Source organism: Grampus griseus, assembly GCF_964374135.1.
Source record: "Grampus griseus genome assembly, chromosome: 1".
NCBI classification, from domain to species: Eukaryota; Metazoa; Chordata; class Mammalia; order Artiodactyla; family Delphinidae; genus Grampus; species Grampus griseus.
Window position 1 is genome coordinate 157127308 of NC_139017.1, and position 25087 is coordinate 157152394.

The 25087-nt window shown below is 48.9% G+C and overlaps 1 protein-coding gene across 3 annotated transcripts in view; it reads left to right on the top strand.

Moving 5' to 3' along the window:
• PHC2 (polyhomeotic homolog 2) overlaps nt 1–25087 on the top strand; it is a 102709-nt gene that overhangs the window by 59499 nt on the left and 18123 nt on the right. For 2 of the 3 annotated variants that reach the window (XM_082649256.1, XM_082649257.1), the window contains exons 6-9: nt 992–1078; nt 2206–2518; nt 15064–15482; nt 15753–15918. In XM_082649256.1, coding sequence (XP_082505382.1) covers nt 992–1078; nt 2206–2518; nt 15064–15482; nt 15753–15918 — 985 coding nt within the window. Of the gene's footprint in view, nt 1–991; nt 1079–2205; nt 2519–15063; nt 15483–15752; nt 15919–20114; nt 20413–25087 lie in introns of those variants that run through there. The other variant, XM_082649259.1, reaches the window with a different exon arrangement.

The window sequence follows — 25087 nt, forward strand, 5'->3', positions numbered from 1 at the left end:
CCCCACTGGAGCCCTGCAGCCTGGCCAGGTCCCTGCCCAAAGTGGGGTACTGGTGCTCAGAGGAGCTGACACGCTGTCAGACACCGCATGTCCCCTCGGACACTGAGCTAGTCTCGCAGGGGCGGGGGTGTCATGCAGAGACCCTCAGTCCCTGCACTGCACGGAAGGAGATGCAGACACGAGTACGGCTCTGGGGGCTCTGGTTCCTCTACCGCTGTTGTCTCTGCACACGCACGTACACACACACACATACACACACAAACACATAAATACACACACACATAAATACACACAAACACATAAATACACACACACATACACACAAACATAAATACACACACATAAATACACAAACACACACACAAACACATAAATACACACAAACATAAATACAAACACACACACAAACACATACACACACACATACACACACACACATAAATACACACACACACACACAGCCTAATCTGAATTTGACTAAAAAAATGGCCAAAAGAATGCATCTAATTTGATCTCTTCTGGTGGAGGGTCCTGTTCTGACCCAGACCTGGAGTCCAGAGCAGGTTAGATTTAGAACATGGTCCCAGGGCATCTGTCGCAGCACAGGGGCCCTGCTCCCCGGGACGCTGCAGAGAGGGACTTGAGGGTGTCCTGCGATTGTTGGTCCCTCTGGGGTGAGCTCTTCGCAGATCCTTCTGAAGTAAACTTGACTTGGGTGCAGCCCCAGAATGGCCCCCACCCGTGGCCCTTCACTGCCCGGCCTGGGTCAGACCACGCCGAGCCTCTTGAGAGTTTCGGGAGATCCCCTGGACTCTTTCCCTGTCGTGCCTCCCCGCATCCCCAGTCCACCCCCTGGCTAAACTGTGTGTCCTGTGGCTGAGCCCACATTGGGCAGGTAAAAGGCGGCTGTTTCCTGTGATTCCAGGCCCAGCCAGGTAACCTGGTGCAGGTAGCTAGGAGCCTAGGCGGCACTGTTCCTTTGTCCCCTCAGCTCATCTTCACGCCCACGGCCACCGTCGCTACTGTGCAGCCTGAGCTCGGCACTGGCTCCCCCGCCCGGCCCCCCACCCCCGCCCAGGTGAGGATTCCATGCTTGTGGGAGGGCAGGGGGGTGGGCACCCCCGCAGAGGGGCACTGATAATGGGTATGGGCCCAAGCCCTGGAGGAGCTCTGAATGTCTGGAAAGTTTGGGATGTTCTGGGAAAACAGGTGGGAGACAGGGCGTCCCAACGCTCCTACACTTGCTCCTTAATTCACCGCTGAGAAGGCTTCGGCCACTCTTGACTCTGTTTCGAGCCCCGAACACAGAGCAGGAGTCAGCAGCATGCCGTGATTGCCAACAACGGTGGTCATCTCTACCTTTTTACCTTACACCCTCCCCAGGATAATCTCTGTTGTTGTTGCCTTTTAAGAGGAAAATTCCACTCTGGTTACACATGCTAGCACCTTTAGGAATCAGCAAAAATTGCATGGAAGAGGGAGCAAAGATGAGTCCTGGGTCCCTTCCTTCTGCTGGGAGTACCCAGACACTGCGGTGGCTGTAAAGATTCTGTGGGCTGCAGGGGAGAGGAACCATCCCCAGCTACAGAACGGGAGGACCCACCTGGTAGCAAGATTAGCAGATTTGTCAGATGTGAGTCTGGTACAGCCTCCGTGTGTCCAGCAGAGGGCACCAGGGACCAGGTTGAGTAAGCATGCTCATCCCGGCGTAAACCTGATTCTGAGGACAGGATAATCCTTGGCCTGGGGACCTTGCTGGTCGATTAACTTTCACTTTTGCCCTGGCCTTTTCCAGTGTGGGAAGCCCCGTGCCTACCCTGTATCTGGGAATTCTTTCTAAGTGGTGTGCAGCCCATCCTGATAGTTTGGGGGAGGAGGGGAGGTAACAGAAGGGAGAGACAGCCCGGCCTCCCTGCCTGGGCCTGCCCCAGGAGGGGCAGACATCCCTGCTCAGAATTTAGCTTCTTCTGCTGATGAATCCAATCGCTAGCACTCTTTCTGTCTCCTTTAGAAACTCTGCTCCGGGTTCCGCTTTCGGCCCCTGTCTCATTCTCTCTCTCTCTCTCTCTTTCTTTCTGATTTTAACAACCCGCTCTCCCGTTCAGCCATTCGTGGATCCATCCCTAACTCCTTCCCTGTATGAATTGTGTGTCGGCATTGCTCCTACCCACATTCTCTGGACTCCTACAGACCCCTCTTTTCCAGGTACAGAACTTGACCCTCCGAACACAGCAGACACCAACTGCAGCAGCCTCGGGCCCTACCCCCACTCAGCCTGTCCTGCCCAGCTTGGCCCTGAAGCCCACGCCGGGTGGTAGCCAGCCTCTGCCTACCCCATCACAAGGCAGAAACACTGCTCAGGGTTCCCCTGCAGGTGCCAAGCCTGCCATAACTGACAGTGTGACGGAGCCACTCAAGAAAGGAGATGGCAACAGCAGTGTGCCAGGGAGCTTGGAGGGTCGGGCTGGGCTCAGCCGAATGGTACCTGCTGTGGCAACCCACCCCCTCATTGCACCAGGTAAGGGCTCCAGGAAGAAGGATCCTATCCCAGAAAACTCAGAAGGACTATGGGTCAGGGGGAAACTTTCAAACTTTCCTTTTTCCCATGGACGTGCTAAGATGTCAGCCATGTGTCTCTCTTTCCCCTCCTACAGCTCCAGATTCTGTTTTAGGCTTCTAGCCTAGCTTTAAAGAAGGAAGCCACATCAGTGGGAATAAATGAGACCTTCTTCACAATGGGCATAATGGTGATTCTCAGGGTACACAATCATAGCTCTTCACTTTGAGAGTGGAGGTTTGGCAGTTAGACTATTTCGAAATTCTCTAAGGGTCAGCAAAAAGGACAGGGGCTAGCCAGAGGCATGTAAGAATCCCACAGGGAGATGAAGAAGTGGGAATCTTATTTTCTCATCATTCAACAGACATTCGTTGACTAATATTCGCCAGTTATGTTGCCAGTTCCGGGTGTGCAGAGATAAATAAGACGTGGGCCCTGCCCTCCCAGGAGGACACAGTCTGGAGAGACAGACAAGTACAATGCAATATAGGGTGATAAGTACTATAATAGATGTGAGCACAGAGGCATTATATAGCCTGGCGGACAGGAGCTGAGAAAGGCTTGCTGGTGACGGTGACACTTGAGAATAAATCTTGCAGATTAAAAAAGTAATAATCCAGCAGATTACTTGTGAGGCAGATTCTGTGAAGGGGATGAATCAGTATTCCCTGGGGCTAAACTCCCTGCCTGCTAACGTTCTCCCAGTGCTGCCTATTGTAGGCAATCTTTAATGAGAAAATCTGCCAGGAGCCCCAGAAGCCAGACTTATCAGTCTCAGGAATAAGACCAAGCTGTCACAGCACAGAAATGGAGTGGTGGGCCACGTGGCTTTGCATTAAAGAGACACTCACCCTGGTCACATCCCTGAAATAACCACTAACCCTCTGTCCTCATCCAGACTATTTTACCATCCAATCTAACCTGCATTTTTTTTTTCTTGAGAGCCTACTTTATGCTTGTTACTAGACTAACCAAGATGGTCAAAATGTGATTTCTTACCTAAAGGAGTGTGCAGTCAAAAGGAGGGAGCCAGATATATAAGCAAATCCATTCGATTTCATAAATACCATTGTAGGAGTAAGTATGAGGTAAGTGTGGGCCCAGGTGGGCACCTCAGTGCCAGACAGGAGGGGTCAGAGATGCTGTCCCTCCAAGGAAATGGCACTGAGTATTGAAGCAGGAGTCATTTCCCCAACAGACAGAGGAGGGGAAGGTATTCTAGACAGACAGTGGGAGGCGAGCTGGGGAGAATCTGAATTCAAGTCCTTTATTCACCCTTTTGAGGCTTCAAGGACAGATGTGGTCTTAGCCTCCAGTGGTCACTCTGAGCTGAAGCAGGTACCTCCCTGCAGAGGCCTGACTTACCTGTGGCTCCAGGCGTTTCTCCCTGTCCGGCATTACTTTCTCCAGAGACTAGTCTAGCCGCTTCCTTTTATGGAGAAAGAAACTGAGGCTCAGAGGGTAAAGTCTGGAGGGTCTTACCCTGAGCTGATAGCAGCTGAGACTAGAGCAAGGAGCCCAACTTAACATTTCTTCTACCTTCTCATGCAACCTACAAACCCTTGAGCAACATCCGGGCTTCAGGACTTCCTGAGAACCCCATTTCTGCCCAGGCCAAAATGTAACCTCTCCTTAGATCTAAGCCAGCCCCCCAGATTCTAAGGACCCTTCAAAGGAAAAACCAGTCCTTAGGGTTCTTCCTAAGCTCCTAGGCAACCCTGGGGCCTCAAGAAAACTGGACAGAAAGGGGACAAGCCCGGATAAAAACCTCTGATGTAGACTAGATAATATGCTGGGCTTTTTTATGTACCTCACCTCTTTTGACCTTCAAAAGAACCCTGTAAGGTAGATGCTTTTATCCATTTAACAGATGAGAAAACTGAAGCTTAAAGCGCTTGCCCAAGAACTTACTATAAGTGTCACTCAAAGTCACATCAGCATTACATGGCAGAACTGGAAACCAGTTCCTCATCTGGAGGATGAGTCAGATCCTATGTTCTTAATCATCAAGCCATATTTGCCTCTCTCAGTTCTTACAGGGGGGCTTCCTAGGCCTTTCTTATTCCTGACCCAAAGCTCGAAGAGCCTGACAGTTCTAAGACTGTTCTGGGTTTTACAGAGTCTAGTGGAGGGCTCTCTTCTCTTGAGCCTGGTAAAGGGGAAGGCCCGTGAGTTACAGACTGAGGTCCAGGGCCCCAGGTGTGGCCTGAGACTTAACAGCATGTGGCTATAGGCAGTACAGAGACCAGTGGTTCCCCAGAACTTTCTATGGAGCAGCTGTGAGCTGCAGACCACAAAGACCGTCTCCCCAGTGAGACGAATCAGTAGGCTTTGCATTGTTCCTGTCTCCCACCGTCCCCTCCTATTTTTCCCTTCCTCTCCCACCCCTTCCTCTCCATGAGCCCACTCCTCACGCCCAAACGGAAGGCAGCAGGGACGTTTAAGATGCTGCAGGCCCTCTCAGGGCCTCTAGAACAAAAAAAGACTGAAATGATCCTCCTGACCTGATGGGGGGCGGCCTGAAGCAGTACCTGCCTTGGGTGCCACAGTTTCCCAGCGAGGAGGTAACTTCTGGCCTCCTGCCCAGGAGGAGCCTGGGACTGCGAATGAACGGAGGGATCAGAGTGCGTGCGCATGCGTGTGTGTGTGGGTGGGTGGGTGGGTGTGTGATAGAGGGAGAGAGAGAGAGAAAGAGAGATGGGGAGCAGAGTGGCAGGTTTTTGCTATTGGAGCATTTTTGTAGCCGGCTGGCTGGTTGCCCCCAGGGAAAGTAACCAGTGGAGACTTGTGGCGGAGGCAGTGCGGGGAGGAGAGCAGAGAGGAATGCGTTCTCCTGGGGGCTGTTTCCTCCCGGAGCAGGCAAACGCTCTAGTCCCAGCTGGGACTGCTCCCACTGACAGCTGTTTGGGGGCAAAGCCCCTCCCCCATGGCAAGCTCCCTGCTGTTCCTGCTCCTGTCACCTTGGCAACGGGCTTCTTTAGGCTCCGCAAATAGAAAAGGTCCCTTATGCCCTGAAAAGGCGTGGGTTGGTGGGTGGGGGAGGGGAATAGGAGGCGGAGAGCAGAGCAGAGAGGTTGGGCTTCTCGGTGATCTGAGGACCCAACCAGGAGGGCAGAAGAGGCGCAGGCTGCAAGGTCCCATGGGCCTGGCTTCCAGAGGCGCCAAGACCTGGGGGAGCTGGGCCACAGCTCCTGATAGGAGGCTTGGTCCTTGGAGTCCTCGTTCTAGTGGCTAAACTCAAGGTCTTGGATGCACATGCAGGCTCAAAGGTGAGGGGAAAGTGGCTGCCAGGAGGGAGATGCTGCGATAAAAGAGAACTGTCCCGTCATTGAAAAGCCTGGGCCCTTTTCACACAATTGTGCTCCAGATGCCAGGTCTTTGTTGTGTCTCTTCATCCCTCCTCAGGTCTCTGGAAGGAGAGAGAATTCATTGTTGGGAAGGCCTGCCACACAGCAGCTTTGTTTTATCACAGAGAGGGTTTTGTGTCAGGGAGTGGTGATCCTGTCTGTGATAGGTGGGACAATGTGATGTGTGCTGATTCCAGGACTCCTGGGTACCATATCTCCCTGGCAAAGCAGGTGCCCAACTGTAGGGTAGATGCACTTTTACTTAGAGAATCCCGCAGAAACCAAAACACGCATGTGGGCCTGTCATCTAGCTGGAATCAGATCCCCTACAATTTTGATGTTCAAATCATGCAACCAGCCATGAAAGTCATTTCATTTATCCACTGTGGGATCAGATTTAGATTACTAACCATCTCCTCCTCATACTAGGGCGGAAAAGCCAGCAGATATCAGAGGAGGATTTTTATATTTTGCTGAACATTTCTCACCATGGGTGTGTGGGGGGGGGTGAGAGAGAGAGAGAGAGAGAGGAGGGGGAAGAGAGAGAGAGAGAAGGAGGAGGGGGAAGAGAGAGAGAGAGAGGGAGGAGGGGGAAGAGAGAGAGAGAGAAGCAGCAGACTGTGTTCCTTGGAACTGTTGAGCATCCCTTCTTTCCTGAAATCCTTCACGCTAAGCTCCTATTATGTTACTTCCATGGTTGCTGCCAGTAATAATAATTATTACCAGTTAATGAACAACCATGTTCCAGGCACTGTACTAAATGCCTAACCTACGTACCTCATTTAATCCTAGCAGTAATTATTCATCTCACAAATGAAGAAGATATGGCTCAGAAAAAAATAATTAACTACCATTTCCATATAGCTTTTCTCTCTTTAATTGTTCAATTCAGCTCAACAAATATTCATTTAGCACCTATTAGGTGCCAAACGTGATGCCAACCATATGGGCGTTAGAGTTGAACAAGTGTATAGTCTAAAGAGGGGTTATGGAAATTTGAGTCGTGCCTTGAAAAATGAGTACATTTCCAGAACAGAACTGAAGGGGGATTATCTCAGCTGGCACTGGGAGGCACTATGCCCAGGGCGGCCACGTGTGCCTGTGACCATCTGTGTGTGTAGGTGGCCCTGCTGCCCCTTGCTTTTCCCTGGCCCCACTGCCATTAGCTGTGGGGCTCCCAAAACATTCTGTCCATCCCCCTTGTGTTTGACTTCGACACCTACGTTTTCAGACACCTGCCACCTGTCCACAGATGACTTCTCAATGCGTGTCCGTCCCTGCCCTCCCCCCTCCCCAGAGATTTCCAACTGTCTATAGGATACGCCCACGTGGATATCACCCCACCGGCATACACATTTTTAAAATTTGGAGATTCATAAATAAAACAAAAACAAAAACCCGGAAGTCTTCCTCTTCAGAAAGGGCCCCCTTTCCCAGCTCCTGGCTGCTGTCCACAATCATCAGGTATTCCTAGACTCAGACTTACAATCTCAGGGTTGTTTTGACTTCATTTTCCTTCATCGGAGAGGCAGGGTGTTATAATGGGAAAAGCATAGACTTCGGAGTTAGATGTGGTTTCAGACCCCAGCTTCATCACTTAACTAGTTTTATGACTGTCATCAAGTTACTTAATCTCTGTAAATCTCGATTTCTTCATCTGTAAAACAAAGATGGTTATATTTACAACAGACTGTAAAAATGGATGAGATGGCCTGCAGAAGTGATCAGATATCTACCGAGTAGGCTCACAGTAGATATCCGTTCCCTTTCCCTGCTTATTCCCACCCTCCATCACCGCCCAGTTTATCACCAGGTTCTGACCATATTTCCTACGTGTCGGCTCCCGGCTTTGCTTAAGGCCTGCTGACCATACGAGGCTTAACTGACCACGAGAACATCCTGCTCATAGCTGCCAGCATCACCTTCCTCAGAGGCTCCTTTCTTGTTTAGAAACCTTCGCTGGGTATTTATTTCCTACTCTGTCAGTCACAGGAGGGATTCAATAATCAGCACGTTAATGACTTCTGACCGACTGACTGACTCTGGGGTGGGAGCCTTCAAGACCCCCCAGTTGCCCCTTGAACCACTCTCATCGCTCCCAGCTCCCTCACACAGATCCTCTGCCTCACCTTCCCCACTACCCCCTGCCCACCTTTGTAACTTACTTGACCCGCGCAGACCTTCTACGTCCCCACCTTCTGGCATAACACTCCCCCTTCGTTGTCCCCTCCTCCAAGATTACCTCCAAAGTTCTCAACAGCCCCCAGCTAACACTTGAAGGCTTGCCGTTTCAACTTGAGCTCGCTGACTGCTCCATTCACTCACCCGTCAGCATTTTTTGAGCATTTGTGAGATACAAAGCACCACGCCTCATCTGTCAGTTGAAGCCAACTTCCCGGAACTTGCTGCGCTGTGGAAGTCTCTCAGAAACAACTCTCTCCTTGCTTATAAAGTGGGAATACCTCCCATTTGCCTCAGAGGCTTATTGTAAGGAATAAATGAGACTCAAATTATGAGAATGCTTTGAGAAGTTCAAAACAATATACAAATAGCAGGTAGTATTTTAAGAATAGCTACCATTTATTGTGCATCTTCTCAGTATGAACAAAGGCAGGGAACCTCTCCTCTTTGTGGTTGAAGCATAATATTCCATTTGATACTAACGACTACTCTATGAAGTATGTATCACCATTTGCAAGACAGGAAGTCAAGATTCAGAGAGGTTAAACAATTTGTCTTAAGTTGCGCAGCCTATAGGTGGCAGAACCAAGATTCAAACCAGATCTGTCTGACTCTAAAACCAACACCTTTAGCCACTTATGCTGTATTCTCATCCCTCTACCAAGGATGGGTAGTTTCTTTTCTTTTCTTTTCTTTTCTTTTTTGTTTTTTTTTTTTTTTTGCGGTACGCGGGCCTCTCACTGTTGTGGCCTCTCCCGTTGCGGAGCACAGGCTCCGGAAGCACAGGCTCAGCAGCCATGGCTCACAGGCCCAGCCGCTCCGGCATGTGGGATCTTCCCGGACCGGGGCACGAACCCGCGTCCCCTGCATCGGCAGGCGGACTGTCAACCACTGCGCCACCAGGGAAGCCCGGGTAGTTTCTTTTCTAATGCTGCAAGCTGCCTTATAAGGAATCCTGCTCACAGAGGATATTTGGTGGTTTTGCCAGGTAGTTGCAGAGCAGGTCTGAAGACATTAAGCCATAGACAGCCCACCATAGCGTGCCCCGGAGGTCAGCAACCCTGTTTTTGTAAACTTGTTTCCTCTTATGGGGAAATTCCCTTAGCTCTATTTCCCCTCTCCTATTCCTCCTACCCCTCAGCCTGGAAGGACTGCATCCAGGAAACTTCACGTGGCTATTGCTTTCAGTTTTCCTAAAAGGAGCTTTCTTGTCTACTTATGTGTATGTGGGACTCTGACCTCTAGAGTCAACCTCAATCTCAGTCCCTCCCCGAGGCCTGATCACATGAGACATCTTTGGAGATGAGCGGCCTCTGGAGAGCGCTGGCATCATTTAGACCCACCCATCATTTTGCCTCTTCTCTGGCTGCTCCTGTATAGTCGTCCTGGGTTCAGCTGTACAGGATGCCCTGTGGGTCCTGGAAAGCACCGGGGTATACAATGCCTCCAAGTCTTCCTAAATGCTCTTCCTTTCAGCATCTCCTGAACTCTGAGTCATGCTAAACACTTACTTCCTCTGGGAAGCCTTCTCTGCTTTCCTTCCCAAGCTGAATCCCCTCTTCTGTGTTCTCAGTAGTCTGTGCTTATCTCCTGTCATAACATTTACCAAGTTATACTGAGAGTGTCTGTTTTCCAGCTATCTCTTTGACCAAACTGTAACCTATTCTAGGGACCATGTTTTAGCCAGCACCAAACATGGTATTTGGTCTATAGTAGGTACTTAGTAATGTTTGTTGAGTGAATGAATGGTTGAAAGTATCTCTTCACTTAACTCTCTAAACCTTGAAGAGTAGTGGGTTGTAAAAAGTTATGCCATTCCTCTCTCACAGGCACCCTCCTCTCACCCATGGTCCAGGTAACTCCAAACTCTAGTCAAGTATTGCAGATCAGAGAAAAATAAGTGTTTGAGCAAACTTCCAGACTACAACTGGGATGCTTGCAGCTCCCATGTACTTTGAGACAAGAGTCCCAGCATTTCTGGACAGTGAGCTGCTTCCTGCATCTGTGAGGACTTGGGATCAACCGAGATCCATTACTGATCACAAGTTGTGGCAGCGGATGCAGCGAAGGGGGCGTGCCAGTAAGCCGTCACAGCCAGCCCTCCTGCATGGGGACCTTAATCCTCTTGTTGCTAACAACCAACTGTTTGGGGAACAGTGAATTGGTCTCTTCAGATTCTAAGGAGGCCGTCAAGGTTAGAGCACCAGATGGGAAGATGAGCATTGCCTGGAGTCTCTCCTTTTAACTGGGCCCTAATTTGTTGAGGCCCTAGGCCTGCGCCTCCTCTGCTCCCTGACAGAAAGGGCTGATGAGGCCTTCCAAAGCCGTGGCTGAGGTCCCATGGAACCAACCCTTTGTTCCTTAGAAGCAGTGAGCTTTCCAGCTGCAGGGGATGGGGAGCCAAAATAGATACAAGCGAGAAATGAAGCTACTGGACTGTAGGAAAAAATAAAGGCCCAGAGTGATTTCTGTGCACTCATATTTCATAAACTGATATGCCCCATCCTAGCTGTAGTGAAGAGGGATGTGGCCTCCTCTGGTATTGTGGCTTCAGTGGGAAGTGCCCACCTTCACCACCCCACGCTGAGCTGGGAGGGCGTGGGAGAGGGAGGAGAATCCATCGATCTCACCAGGATCAGCAGCAGACAGTTGCTAAGCATCTACAGACGTAGATTATTATGTTGGACAATGTGGAAGGGAAAAGAAACATTAAAAACCTAGTTCAATTAAAGCACATCTTTTAAGTTTAAAAAAAAACGTAAAACAAGTCTTTAACTCAAAAAGCATCTAGTCTGGTTGGATAGATAGGAAATAAACTCATAAGAGCATAAAAGTATTCCAGTTTAAGACACCACTGATTGTAAGACACACCATTATTTTTTTAACTCTAAGAAAGAAAAGCACTACCAATTAAACCAACATCATCAACTGTAATATGCATCCCAACTCAAAAGATGTTAAAGTGGAGGTGGGGGGCTAAGAATCGATCTTTAAGAATCAATGAAATACATATACAAGATAGTACATGCTAAATCACAAATGAATCAAAGAAACAAAGTGTTCAGGACTTCTGAGGGAAAACCCATAATGGAGGGTTAAGGCAAAGAGAGAAAACACGAGCTGAGCCTGGGCCAAAGAAGCTTATGCTTTACTGAGATCACTGAAGTGGAAGGAGGGCATTCCAGAAAACGGAAGCACTGAAATCAAAGCCAAAAAGGCACGGGGGGAGCAATGTTGTACAGACAATGAGCAGAGAAGTTAGGGTGGGTGAAGGTGAGGGCAGGAAGGTGGTGAGCAGAGGTTGGACAGGAGGAGAGCCTTCAATAAACCAGAGTGCTGATAAACCCAAAATGGCCGGGCTTCCCTGGTGGCGCAGTGGTTGGGGGTCCGCCTGCCGGTGCAGGGGACGCGGGTTCGTGCCCCGGTCCGGGAAGATCTCACATGCCGCGGAGGAGCTAGGCCCGTGAGCCATGGCCACTGAGTCTGCGCGTTCGGAGCCTGTGCTCCGCAACGGGAGAGGCCACAACAGTGAGAGGCCCGCGTACCACAAAAAAACCAAAATGGCCTGTGGGTTTACCCACATTTCATCCATATTCTGACTCTGAAGAGGAAAAGTTCTGCGGGACAAGCAAGCTGAAGTCCCACCGTGTTGTCGTTCATTCATTCAGCAACACTGATTGAGCGTCTACTAAATTCCAGGCACTTTGGCGGAAACAAATCCTAAATTCTGCCTATCAAGGGGAGATAAGTCATCTACTGAGATAACTATGAGGTATAGGCATCATCGTTACTCCCACTTTAAAGCTGATGGCACAGAGGTTCAGGGAGGTCCAGTGTCTTGCCCAGCCTCCCACAGGAGGACAGGGACGATGAGAATTTGATTTATGGCCCTCTAGACAGTATGAGACAAGGTGCAAACTTCCGTACAGGGGACAGTGGGCAGAAAAGATCGCTTGGATCAAAGAAATAATAAAAATTGAAAGGTTAGTTTATGTTGTGAGAAGATCTTGAATGTCAGGATCTTTAGGTAACCTCAGATAAAGGAGAGTCCCTGATGGCTTTTAATCAGGGATCAGATCTGTGCACTAGGAAGATTCATTTGTGATCTATCTACAAGGTGGATTATAGAGAGAAGAAACAGGAATCAGACCAATTAGAAAGCTATTACAACACTTTAAATGAAAGGAATTTGACCCAGGATAATGTCTGAGTTAAATCATGGTCTTGGCTTTTTATTAACCTTGAAAGGTTAAGGATGTACACTCCCCTCAAAATACCCTGGGGTCTTTGATCTGTGAACTTATCGAAGCCGTCATGAACTTTGTTTCCAGCCTTGGCATATACTAGCATCATTTGTTCTAAAACAATGGCCTTAGGGTTTCCACATGCAGCACGGGGTCGGGGAGAGAGTGGGACAGAGAGGAGGCCCCAGGATCGAGGGCAGCGAAGCCAACAGTTGCCTCTCCCAATCTTGGTAAACAAAGGTGTACTGCGCTTAACTACACTCTTTATGGTCTATAGATCTAGACCCTTCTTCTCTAACCTTCCCTTTTCCACCTTATAAATCCTGAATTTTAAACTCTTTTCCTATGGTAGCCACCCCCATCAGATTGTATAATCACTAGTCCAAACCTCTTGTCTCACAGTTAAAACCCCGAAGCCCTGGGAAGGAAAAGGACCCGTCTCAGGCCACACAGCCAGTGGATAGCGGGACAAGCCTCTAACTCTCCTAGCCTCTCTGAGCTGCACCATCTCCAGCTCTCAGCTCAGACCGCCATCCCCTAGAGGGACTCTGTTCCCCCGGCAGGAATGAATGGTTTTGTAATAAGGGAGAACAAGTTTTACTTGTGTCTTCAGTGACGCTGCCCATCATTCCGCAGAACTTTTTAGCCTCTAGAGACTAGCCAGGCACTTCGTGGCATCTGCGGTATCTCTCCAGTGTCCTAACAACGGTCATCTTAAAAATCCCTGATTATTAAGTTTGCCTGACTAACAATCTTGGCCTGATTGTTAAGTTTGAGCTATTCAAGGTGAAATTAGGGGACAAGGCTCAGGATGAGGTCAGGGGCGATTCGTAATCACCAAATGCCTGCCGGCAATTCCCATTTGGACATTCTACCATCACCTCAAGCCCCACACATGTCTCTCAAAACGTCATGGCCGTCCGTGTTTCCCCCTCCCATCTTTCCCTGTCATCCAGGTTACAGCCCGTGGGCCAACCATACTCCCTCCTCTGCCTACAGCAGTCAGTCACCAAGGACCATTTTGTTTCTCCTTACCACCTCATTTCTGTCCTCTCCTTTCCATTCTTATTGGCATTCTGCTTGGAACTCTGTGTTGGGTTGTGATGAGATAGTTGGAAACTTGCTTGTAAATGGACAGAATTCAAGAAAAAAGGTACCTCCCCTAACTCTGAAATCTGCTTACTTTGCACCTGTGTCACGGGATCCTTTTTAAGTGTCAGCTCAGGACCCAGAATTTGCATTCCCCTCATTGGCTGGGAGCCTTTGGTTGTAAAAATCCATTTGTGAGCTTCCAGCTGTGGCCCTCTGTGCTTTTGCACGGCACAACATCTCTCTGCCGGCTCTCCAGCTGTGGGAGTCCCTGCAGAGGACAGCTTTTAGGCAGGACAGATTCAGCTGAGCAATCCTCATGCTAAGCGGGCCTGGATGCCACTAGGCAGAGAGTGAGCGGCTTGAGGACAGTCAGTCTCTGAGCTGAATTTCCTGAGCCCCTTCTGTCTATAAGGCATGACACACATGAATTCCAGTTCAGGACAATATGTTTATTTATTTATTTATTATAATTTTTTTTTTTTTTTTTTTTTTTTTTTGCGGTACGCGGGCCTCTCACTGCTGTGGCCTCTCCCGTGGCGGAGCACAGGCTCCGGATGCACAGGCTCAGCGGCCATGGCTCACAGGCCCAGACGCTCTGTGTAGCATGTGGGATCTTCCCGGACCGGGGCACGAACCCGTGTCCCCTGCATCGGCAGGCGGACTGTCAACCACTGCGCCACCAGGAAAGCCCTGTTTGTTTATTTATTTAGCCCCCATCTAATATTAGGCATCATGCAAGGTTCTGGATAAAGAGATATGTGATCATTTCTGATCATGAGGGGTTCACGATCTGGAAGGGAAGACAGCCAAGAAACAATTATAATCCATTGCGAGACACGTCATTATGGTAGAGGTGAGCCCAGGATACTCAGAACCTAAGCCAAGGCTGAAATAATCATTTTACTTATGTGATTGAATATATGAATTAAATGACTGACGATGACCGTGGGCCAGGCACTGTGCTGTGCACATTATGTCATTTTTTTCTCGTTTTAGTCGCACAGCATTTTTCTTCTTTCATCCTTACAACTTTCTGGGCAAGAACTATTTTTGTTTCTGGTTCTCAGACAAGGCAGCTGAGGCCTAGAGAGGTTAAGCAGCTAGCCCAAGGTCCCCCACTGGGTAACAGAAGGAACCAGTGGTCCATCCCAGGCTGCCTCCCCACAGAGCCTGAGGACCGTGTGTGCAACTGGCACTCCCTGGAAGGGGCCCAGACTGAGCAGCAGTAGGGTGAATAAGATCCAGCCTTACAGAGCTGGGCTGGGCGATGGGAGCCTGCACCTGTCGCAGGCCCAGAGAAAAGTGAGTGAAGGGCGTGGAGGAGAGAGAACATAGCACACTGCAGAATCCAGTGTTTCTCTCAGCCGCTGGAATGATCAAAGAAGGCTTCACAGAGGAGGTGAGCTTTGCATTGGCCTTTGAGGGACAGCCAAGGGCCCAATATTTCGGCATAGGAAGAAAGCAAGAAAACAGAGAGAGAAGGCCAGGCCATGGCAATGGTCCAGCCAGGCTCTAGGTGAAAGAGGAAAGAGATGAAAGCAAGAACACCGAGTTTGGAAAGGCTTCTTTATGTGGATGTGGGAGGGGGCACAGCAGAAGGTGAGACCGAGCATGCCACCTAACCTGGCCTCCCCCTCTTCAGCCTATGCTCAGCTGCAGCCACACCAGCTCCTCTCCCAGCCATCCTCAAAGCACCTGCAGCCCCAGTTTGGGATCCAGCAGCAGCAACAGCAAGCATCACAGCAGCCGCCGCCGCCCCAGGCATCACGGCCAGCACTCCAAGCCCCGTCCCACCCCCAGCTGGCCTCGGTCCCTCCAAGCCTGGCCCTGCAGCCCGGCCCCGAAGCCCATGCCATGCCGCTAGGCCCAGTCCCATCCACCCTGCCTCTCCAGTGTCCCGCTGCCAACCTGCACAAGCCTGGCAGCACTCAGCAGTGCCACCCTCCCATGCCAGATGTCGAGCCTCACAATGGATACCCTGAGGGCCTGTCTCACACCCCTCAACACAGGTTCCAGCATGCCTCGGCTGTCATCTTACAACTGCAACCTGCTTCGCCAGTGGTGAGTAAGCCGAGCCCGAGGTCCAGGGAACAAAGCGGGAGGACACGGCTCAGGCAATCCCGCGGCCCCCATTTGGATGTGTGTCTGGGTGGGCTGAGTGTCGAAGTCCTCTCTGAGTAGTCCAAGAAAGAAAAGGGGCCTCTCCCTAATTTGGGGCTAGCTGAATCTTAATGTCCTTGCCTTCTACCCAAGCTCCATGGAAACGGGGGACGTGTCCAGGAATGTAGAGGCAATTCACGAGAAGATCATCTCTGTCCTGTCCTTTAACAGCCCCAGCAGTGCACCCCCGATGACTGGAAGGAAGTGGTACCTAGAGAGAAGAGTGGGCCTGAGACTCGGTCTGGCCCACCACCGCATCAGCAAGCCATCGTCACTGCCATGCCCGGTGGCCTGCCTGTACCCAAGAGCCCGAACTTCCAGCAGTCCCCAGCTCATGGTATGAAGTGTAGCGGGGCCCTCGGGGGAGGGGAGAGCATTGTCTTCCTTGCCACCCCCTGGCACATCTCACTTGGGCAATTAGAATGGGAGGGAAACTACTCCAAGCCCCAAGAAGCAAGAAAGAAGCTGGGTAGGTGGAAACAGAGAGAGGATTGAGAAGATGACGCAAGGACAAAGAAAGGGGACCCAGAAGGCATAAAGGAGAAAGAAAAGGAGAATTGAAAGTTCTAGATGAGGCTTGCCTGTCATTGCTGTCAGATGTACCTGCATATCCGTATGCCGGGTTGAGAGTTCCCCCAGGGATCCAGTTGTCTCAATCCTCTGCTCTGCTTGGTATGAGAGTGCGTTCTTGAATTTGGCAATATGACAAGGTGGCTGCGTAGTGCAGAGATGAGGGAAATGCTTAGGGGGAACTAGGAGGGGATTCAGCTCACGGAAAGCACCTTTGAAGGAACGGTGCTCAGCTCTGGGATCCCCACCTTCTGTCTGTGAGTGCTCAGGGACAGGCGGGCTTCTCCTAGACCTGGGTTTTAGGAGACTCTGCTGACCCCTCTACCCTGACGAGAGAATCACAGCAGTACCTCTGCCTCCACAGTGATCCCTTCGCTTTCCCTTCCTTCTCTGCCAGTGTGCACAGCAATCTTGGCCCAGATCTCAGAGACATTCTGGGCCATGGGCTGCCTACAACTCAGGGAGGCAGTTCCATCATTGGACTAAATGTGTGCTGGGAGTGGGGTGGGGAGAGCCAAGAGAAAAGGGGTTTGGAAAACAGAAGAAGGAGGAATGAGAAGAAAAGTACTTTGGGACAAAGTAGTTATAAATGTCCTATAAGGAATGGAGGGTGGACTCAAGGAAAAGGAAAGCAAAGGAATATGAAGAAAAAAACATTAGAAAAATTAAAAGACAGCAAGGAGGTCAGCATTCTCTTGGCAAACTTGCAATGATAAGGAGCTCACCATTTTGAAAAGCAGCCCATTCCATTGTAGGATTGCTCTAATTATCAGAAAGTTGCTCTTCAAATTAAGCCAAAATCTGCTCTCGTGGAACTCCCACCACTAGCTGTGATTCTGTCTTGTGGATTGTCCATCTCCTACAGTGTGTATAGACAGTTATCATGTCTCTTTCCTCTCCCCCATTAAAAAAAGAGAAAATCTCCAGGCTAAATATCTGAGATTTATTTCATTTTCTACCTATCACACATCCAGACCTCCCATTCCCACCATGCTGATCATTCTTGTCTAGCTACATTCTACCTCTCCACTAATTCCCTTAAAATGTGATCCCCAAAATGAAGCACATTAATTCCAAATACAAAAAGGCGCTAGTCACCCTAGGTTGGCACCTAGACTTAGCTTTATAAGCCCTTCAAGGGACAGATCTGCATGGTATAGTAGAGAGGAGCTAAAATTCGTTGAACACCTATGTGCCAAGTTCTGCTCTAAGTTTTCCTTTACTCATTCATGATAACCCTGAGAGATAAATATTATTGGCCCCATTATTTAGAGGAGGAAACAAAAGCTTGAAGAGGCTCCAGTTCACAGAGCTATGAAAGGGCAGCACCATGATTCTGGCTCCAGGGGTAATTCCCGTACCTGCCTTCAGCACGACATTGCACCTATGGCCCCACGTTAACTCCCCTGACCCAGGGGAATGATACCCTTAGTTCACCGAGCACTGTGTCACCTGAATTCCAGAGGGGTTGGGTTTGGTTTTTGTTTCTGTCTTTGTTTTTGTGGTTTCTTTTTACATGGATTGCTATCACTTCAGGTCTCTTCCATCTCAAACTTGTACAATTTATATTGTGAGCCAAAACATGATTAATTATATCTGTTAAACGTTATCTTGTGAATTTAGCCCACAGTTCCAGGCTAGCCAGAAAATGGTAATGCTTAACAGCTAACATTTAATGAGTCCTCTCTACCAGCTTTACATGCATTTCCTCATTTAATCCTGACAGTAACCCTCTGAAGCAGGAACTTTTATCATGCCCATTTTAAAGATAAGAAAACTGAGGCACAGCAAGAATAAGTGGTGGGGCAGGAATGTTTTATATCTGAATTTTGTCACTCATTATACTAACTCCTCTGCTTAACTTTGCCATCCGTAAATTATATAGCGTGTTTTCTTTGTCTTTAACCAATTTGCTGATCGAAATATTGAATAGGACCTGACTGAAGACATATCCCCTGTCTGCAGGTTGGTGATAATCAACAGCCTTTGTTCAAGTATTTGTTATCCAACAACCTCTGAATGAACTGACATTTGCCTCCCTTTCTTCATCTTGTCTAGAAAGCTCTCAAAAATCTCTTTCTGAAATCTAATCTAGATGATACACATATAACAAAGCATCTTGCTCCTGAGGTTCTATCTCATGAGAAAAGTAAGTTTTGCACAGTGGAAACAATTGTCAACCACCCAAGATTTAAATATTCATTCTGTATATGTTTGAATGCCTGCTCTGTGCAAAGTACTGTGGGGTGGAAGGTAATAAATGCATAGAGAAATAAGGTCTGTACCCTACCTTCAAGGAGCTTAAAGTCCTCTGGGAAAGATGAGAAGTGCACAGGAAAAAAATAAGATAAAATAAGATAAAAATAAGATAAAAACTAAGATATGATAAATGGCATAGAACGATTATGGGTAAATGCTTTAAAAGGTAAGAGAGAAAAGTTACTGCCAAGTAGAGATTATCAGGATAGATTGCAGGGAGGAAGTGGCATTGTTCTAGAGCGAGGGTTGGCAAACTACATCCCGAGGACCAAATTCATCACATCACCAGTTTCTGTACAGCCCACAAGCTAATAATGGTTTTTACATTAAAAAAAAATTTTAAGACTCAAAAAAAGAAGAATATTTTGTGATACAAGAAAATTATACGAAATCCGAATTTCTGTGTCCATAAATAAAGTTTTATTGGCACACAGCCACATTCATTCAGGTAGTGTCGTCTGTGGCTGCTTTCCTGCTGCAACAGCAGAGTTGAGTAGTTGCAACAGAGACCACATGGCCTGCCAAGTCTAAAATATTTACTATCTGGTCTTTTATAGAAAAAGTTTGCCAGCCACTGTTCTTGGGTCTAGACCATGAAGGATAGGTAGGACCTGGACATGTGGCATTGGGGAGAAGGGACTAGTGAAGTAAAGGAAGGGAGGCAGGAGTGTAGGTATGTTTGGGGGACAGAGAGGCCGAGCATTCATAGAACAAAATGTAAGTGTAAGAAATGCAAAGGCGGAAAGGGGGAGGAAATGTGCATATTAATGAAAGAAGGCTTTGAAAATTTGAAAAATGGGGTGGGGGGAACGAGGGAAAGAGAAAGGGAGCAGACTAAACGATCGGGGAATATAAAATAAATGTAAAATGTGGAAACAAAGGTAAAGGGATGAGGCCTGAGGGGAAAGGGCTGGGGATATGAATGCTAAGAAAGGTAAGAATATGAGAAAATGTTGGAAATAGAAGTCAAGCATGGAGAGAGAAATTCGGGGCAAGTATTCGGCATAAAGCCTGGGGGATGGGGGTGCAGTGAGACTTGTGAGTCTCACAAGCTCTAGTATATCTACTGAATGAAGGTGCTTTCCCGACAATTCAGTTTAATCCAGCGTGGTTTAGGAAGAGAAGTAACATTTATTGGGCTCCGTGTGCCGGGCACTGCAGGCAATTTGTATAAATGCTCTCAGCCTGCACAGTAAACCTAAAGAGACGGCATTAGCCCCGTTTATGGAGGTGTAACTGGGTCACTTTGGTCATTACTTAACTTCTCTGATCCTCAGTTCCCAGTGGGGAGGATAACGACTACTTGTGGGGTTATTGTGAACACTGAGAGGAAGTGCGTGCATGTACGGCTTGACACATATTCAACACTCAATTACTGCTAGTCGTTATTCTTCCTGCCTCCGACTTGGCCAGGCGGGAGTCCACCACCGCACGGTGGACTTTTGACGGGGCGAGAGCGGACATTGGCGTGGCGCGGCGCCCGCCTCCTTAAACAGAACCCTTACGTACCTAACCGGCCGCCAGCCCCGCCCCGCGCCTTCCAGAGGGCGCGGGGCGGGGCCGGCGCGGCCGCACAAAGGAAGCGCGCGGCCCGGCTTCCGCGCCGGCGCCCCGCCTCCCTGAGGCCCCGCCCCGCGCGCCCATGCCCCGCCCCCGCCTCGCCCCGCCCCCGCCTCGCCCCGCCCCCGGCGGAGGCGGCCGCGGGAGCCCTGCCGGGACGCGCCGCATTGTCTCCGCGGCGGCTGCAGCCCTCGAGCGCCTGCCGCGCGCGCGCAATCCGCCGCCGCCCGCACCCCCGCCCCGGCCTCGCGCCCCCGCCGCCCTTTGTGGACGCCGGCCCGGCCGGTACGGTCGGATGCGCCGCGGCAGCCCCGGGCCCCGGCTCGGAGGCTCGCGGCGGAGAGGAGGCGGCCCGCCCGGGCCCGGGACCCCGCGCGAGGCGGCGCCCGGCCGAGGGGTTGCGTAGGCCCCGCCCGGCCAGGCCCAGCCGGGCCCTGGACAGGTCAGTGCCCGTGGCGGGGGAGGGGTTCTCGCCAGGAGGGGTACCGCGGCCCGCTCTCGTCCCACTGGACACCGGGCACCGCCCTCCGGTGCCACTCCCGGTCCGGGCCTACTCGGCTGCCAGGCCGTGCCAGCTCGCGATTCTCGCCCTCCCGACGCCGGGGAGGTGTCCTGCGCCTCCCCCCTCGTCGGGGACCCTGCCTGCCCCGCACTTCCCCGGCAGCCGCTGTGTCACCTTCGGCGTGCCAGACGCTTCCGTGTGTCCCCGCACACCCCCACCCCGGCCTCGGGCCTCCGGGGCGGCGCTTTACCGGGGATGGACGGTCCGCTTAGGGACAGGGCTGCTGGCATCCGCTGTACCCTCTGGGTAGGGGACTGCCTATCTTGGAGGCCTGCGGCTTAGCTGGAGAGTTTTGTTTTTAATCTAGTTCAGTCTCACGAAGCTTTTAATTGGATGGAAAGGGACAAGCTGTTCTGTGTCTATCCTCTCTTCCATTTTTAGAAGAGCGTTTTCTCTCCTTCCCGTGCCAAATGAAGGCATATTGTATTGTTGATTCTTTACATTAAAATCGGGACTTGTGAGATTCTTTATTTAAATTGAAGTCCAGAGAGAGGGAAATAATTTGCCCAAGATCAAGTTGCAAACCAATGGTGAACCTACAGTGTGAACTCGTAGTCCCCAGCTCCTGTATTGTTGGATACCAGTTTGTGCCAGTGATACCCCGGCCGTCCCAGTCCTCCCCATCCCTCCCGCAAGGCTGCCTTTTCGACCTGAACACATTTCACTGACATACTTTCAGTTCTGATCAACTTTCCTTTCCTTCCTGCTCCATACCTAGAATGTTGACTTTCTTCCCATGCTGCCTACAGAGACACGTTCTTTTATTCTTTTTCCTGCTAATCAACTTAGTGACAGCTCTCCCCTTAGATATCTCCCATCCTAGATCTTTAATCCCCTTCCATTAGCATATTGGACCCAGAGGATCCCTTGTTGTGAAATAAGCTACCGACCTAAATCCACCATATGTCCCCAATTTTTCTAGGACAACCCCAATTTAAAATATTCTATCACGTTGTCTATCAACCAAGTGTCTCGATTTTTGGTTTAGAAAATAATGTCATTTTAACCATATCAGGCCCTGCTGTCCTGGCCTTTTCCAGCCATTTGGCTCTGGGGCATAACTGGGTAATCCAATTATCATTCACCTGGGATTTTTCATCCCCCCCCCACCCCCGAGTCAACCCAAATGTTGGAACTGCTAGGATTTCTAGATGAGTCTGAAAATTGCAGGCTAATGAGGCAAGGAAATTCCTTCTTGCTCCTATATGTCTGCCCCCGCTGCCCTCCCCATTTTTTATTCCGGTAGAGGGCCTCAGACCTGTGGCAGCGTCTATTGATTAGGGCTTAAGTTGAGGTCACATGGGATGCAGGGCTTCATATCATGTTGACTCCAGAATAGAAAGAAAGAAACTTACTGTGTTGGTTACAGGGCAGGAGATTCTGTCTTGGATCTTAAGATACCTGCACAGCTAAGTAGTTTTGGTTCCGCTCAGATTTCACACACCTTCATTAGGCTCCTGCCTCGTGTAAAGCATGATCCTAGGCACTGTGGAGAATGTAAAAGTGATTTTTTCACTTAGCCCCCAACATCTGGATCTATATCTCGAAATAGCCACATTTTTGAATCAGCTGATGCAGTGTGTCCCACTGTTTCTTTACCTAAGTTCCAGCCCTGGCAAGGCGGGAACCAGAGCCTCTGGCTTGGCTCCTTCACAAGGGCTGGCTTCTTCAGAGGGCCCAGCAGATGGGTAGTGGTGCTCGTGTGGCACCTGCCCTTTCCAGGCACTCTTATCACGTGAGCTCTGCCTCTCAGCCCACCCAAGATCTGTTACCAGGCTTGTCCATACACATCGGGAAGAAGAGATGCCTTTTTTCTCCAGCGTTAATCTTGCCACTTTTCTGTTGTTCTTGAGTTGGCTTTCTCAGTTGTCCAACTGCATTTTTGTGAGAGGTAGCTCCTGTTTTCATCGCCTTCTCCTCCCCCCCACCCCTTTTAAGCTGTTGTTTTATTAATAGATGGCACATAGGTACGTAATGAATGTTGGTATTTTATCATGCACTCACCTCCCAGCCCTGTCCACTTCTCTTCCAGGTCCTGGCTTACTTTCGAATTTACCTTTGTCAGATGCACTCAACATATATTATTTCCACTTCCTCAAAGTAAGGAGGAAACTCCAGCTCTTCTTCCTTCTGTCCCAGTAATGATTCTCCTGGCTGTAGGTCTCTTCAGCCATTGTTCCTCTGCATTTCAATGGAGGATAACCTTTTAGGAAGGTGTTGTTATGCTTGCCTCTCCAGACATACCTCCTCTGTCACTGACCTTCTAGTCTAAGCTGATTGACCCTGAGACTTCTCTTCCTGCTACCAAGGCCCCTTCCCCCATCTGTGACCCTGTGCCTTTGCCTTGCTCTGGCTCAGCCCCAGGATCCACTCTTTTTCAGACCACATCCTTTTTCCTGCCTTACTCATTTCCTGTCTCAGATACTTTGGATCCCTTGGATCTTTCAGTGGGAAAGAGAAAAAGAGGAATAGATAGACGATTTTATAAAATTGACCTGTTCTTGCCTCTGGCCTTGCATGCTCTAACTTAGGCCATCCCCTCCCTAGGTTTTCTTGTTTTAGGGGGGAAAAAAATGACTGCTATCTCAGAATTAAGAACCTTTACCTGAGGTTTTGAGTGTCTTTTTATCTCTTTGTGAATGTGTGAAGAGGATGACTCAACTGCCTTAGACGCTTCCTCTAAGTCTCTGCCCTCCTTTGGGCTTTAGGCCTCACACTAGGCATTCGGTAACTATTTGCTGAATTAAGTTCACCCCCTTCCTATCAAAGTCCTTCACTTTGAGCTAGCATGGATCAGTAAACCAACATAAAATTTAAGTTGAAAAAACTAGGGAGTAGGATGGTGGCTCCCTTTCTGGTAACGCTGCTCGGTGTTAGTGTGACACTCACCGAGGGTTTTTTCTTCCTCTCGGTCAGTCCAAGTTTATATTAAAGTTCTCCCAGCTGTGCAGTGCCGTTTACTCTCCAGACAGATTTGGTCCCATCCTGAAAAAGATTCTCTCCTGAAAAGATACATCTACTAGAGTTGAGAGTAGGGAAATGAGACACCTTCATAGAAGCATAGTTTCTCTTTTATTCCCTTTCTTTTGTGCCATTTTGCAACTGGAAGATGAAGATGATGATTTTCTGTGGTCCGGAGGAATCTCACAAAAGTGGTTGTAGAGATTCTTTTGTGTTTTCCACCCCCGTGGAAAAGCAGGGTGAGGACTGGCTGCCTTATGCAATCTACTCTCATGAGGCCTTTGTACCAGTAACAGAAATGACTGTCTGCAGTGACTTAGCACCTTGTCTGGTGGAAATCAAAGCTGGGACTACCCCTCAAGGTAGAGGTATGAACATATACTGATTTATGTTTTCAGTGTTTTTATGGCATGCTTTAAACTACAGTGTGAGTCACCAGTTAAAAAGACTCTGAGTATGTGTTCTGTTAAAATGTTTAAAGTAGGCCTGTTCAAGATAACTTGAATTACTTATTCACAATTCAAATAGATGCAGGTTTCATTTTAAGCATTGACTTATTTAAAAATTTCAATTTGAGTTTAGCTACATCAGAACACTGATTTGATGCTTGCAAAGAAACTCTGAAACAAACCATCTTTAATTCAACTATATGACATTTTGGAATTGTTAGGAAAATAGTCAACCATTTATTTATCCAAGACAACAGTCTTACAGATTCAGGGCTTTTTTCCCCCATCAATAACAAAAGTAGAATATAATTGCCATGGTCAAGAAATGGTTGTGGTTTTTTTCGGCCCCGCCCCAAGACATGCGGGATCTTAGTTCCCCAGCCAGGAATTGAACATGCGCCCCCTGCATTGGAAGCTCCGCGTCTCAACCACTGGGCCGCCAGGGAAGTCCCGAGATGGGCTCTTTTATAGTTAATCGAGTTATACAGTTAAGAGTGATTAGTTTTTGAAGGTATAAAATATAGTAAGAAACATAGCATATAATTTAAATAATAAATTGTTGCTATGTGATTCATTGTAAGACCATCTAGGCCAGCATAATAAACTTAATGGTTTGTTCTTTTTCCTTCCCCTTCCAAATTTATTTATAGTTAGTGAAAAGGGATGTGCTTTCCTATACTTGAAATTTCCAAATGATTTTTTTAGTTAAATCCAAAAGAGAACATTCTTTCTACATCTGCCAAAGAAATGATTGCTATTAAATAGGGATTTCCAGTGTTCTAAGATGAATCCAGATGTTGAAGAGAGTCCCCGTTTGCTGTTAGACTCTCTTGAAAGCAAAAACCTGTTTCTTGGATGATTTTCTTCTTAGCAGTGAAATTTGTCATAGCTTCTCTTAAGAAAAGATGACTGTTAGCTGCCGTGTCATAACCAACTCTTCTCCAGTAGATTAGGAGAAGCAGGCCTGATGCTGAATATTGAGACCGTTGGCAAGAAAATGAGAGTTCATGACTGCTGGGAGTTATTTTTAAAGCTCTTGTTGCATGGCTATTATGTCTCAAATACTGTATAATTATCCCTAGTTACTGATATCTTTAGCCTATTTGAAACCATCCATATGTGGCCTAAATCCACACAGCTATATT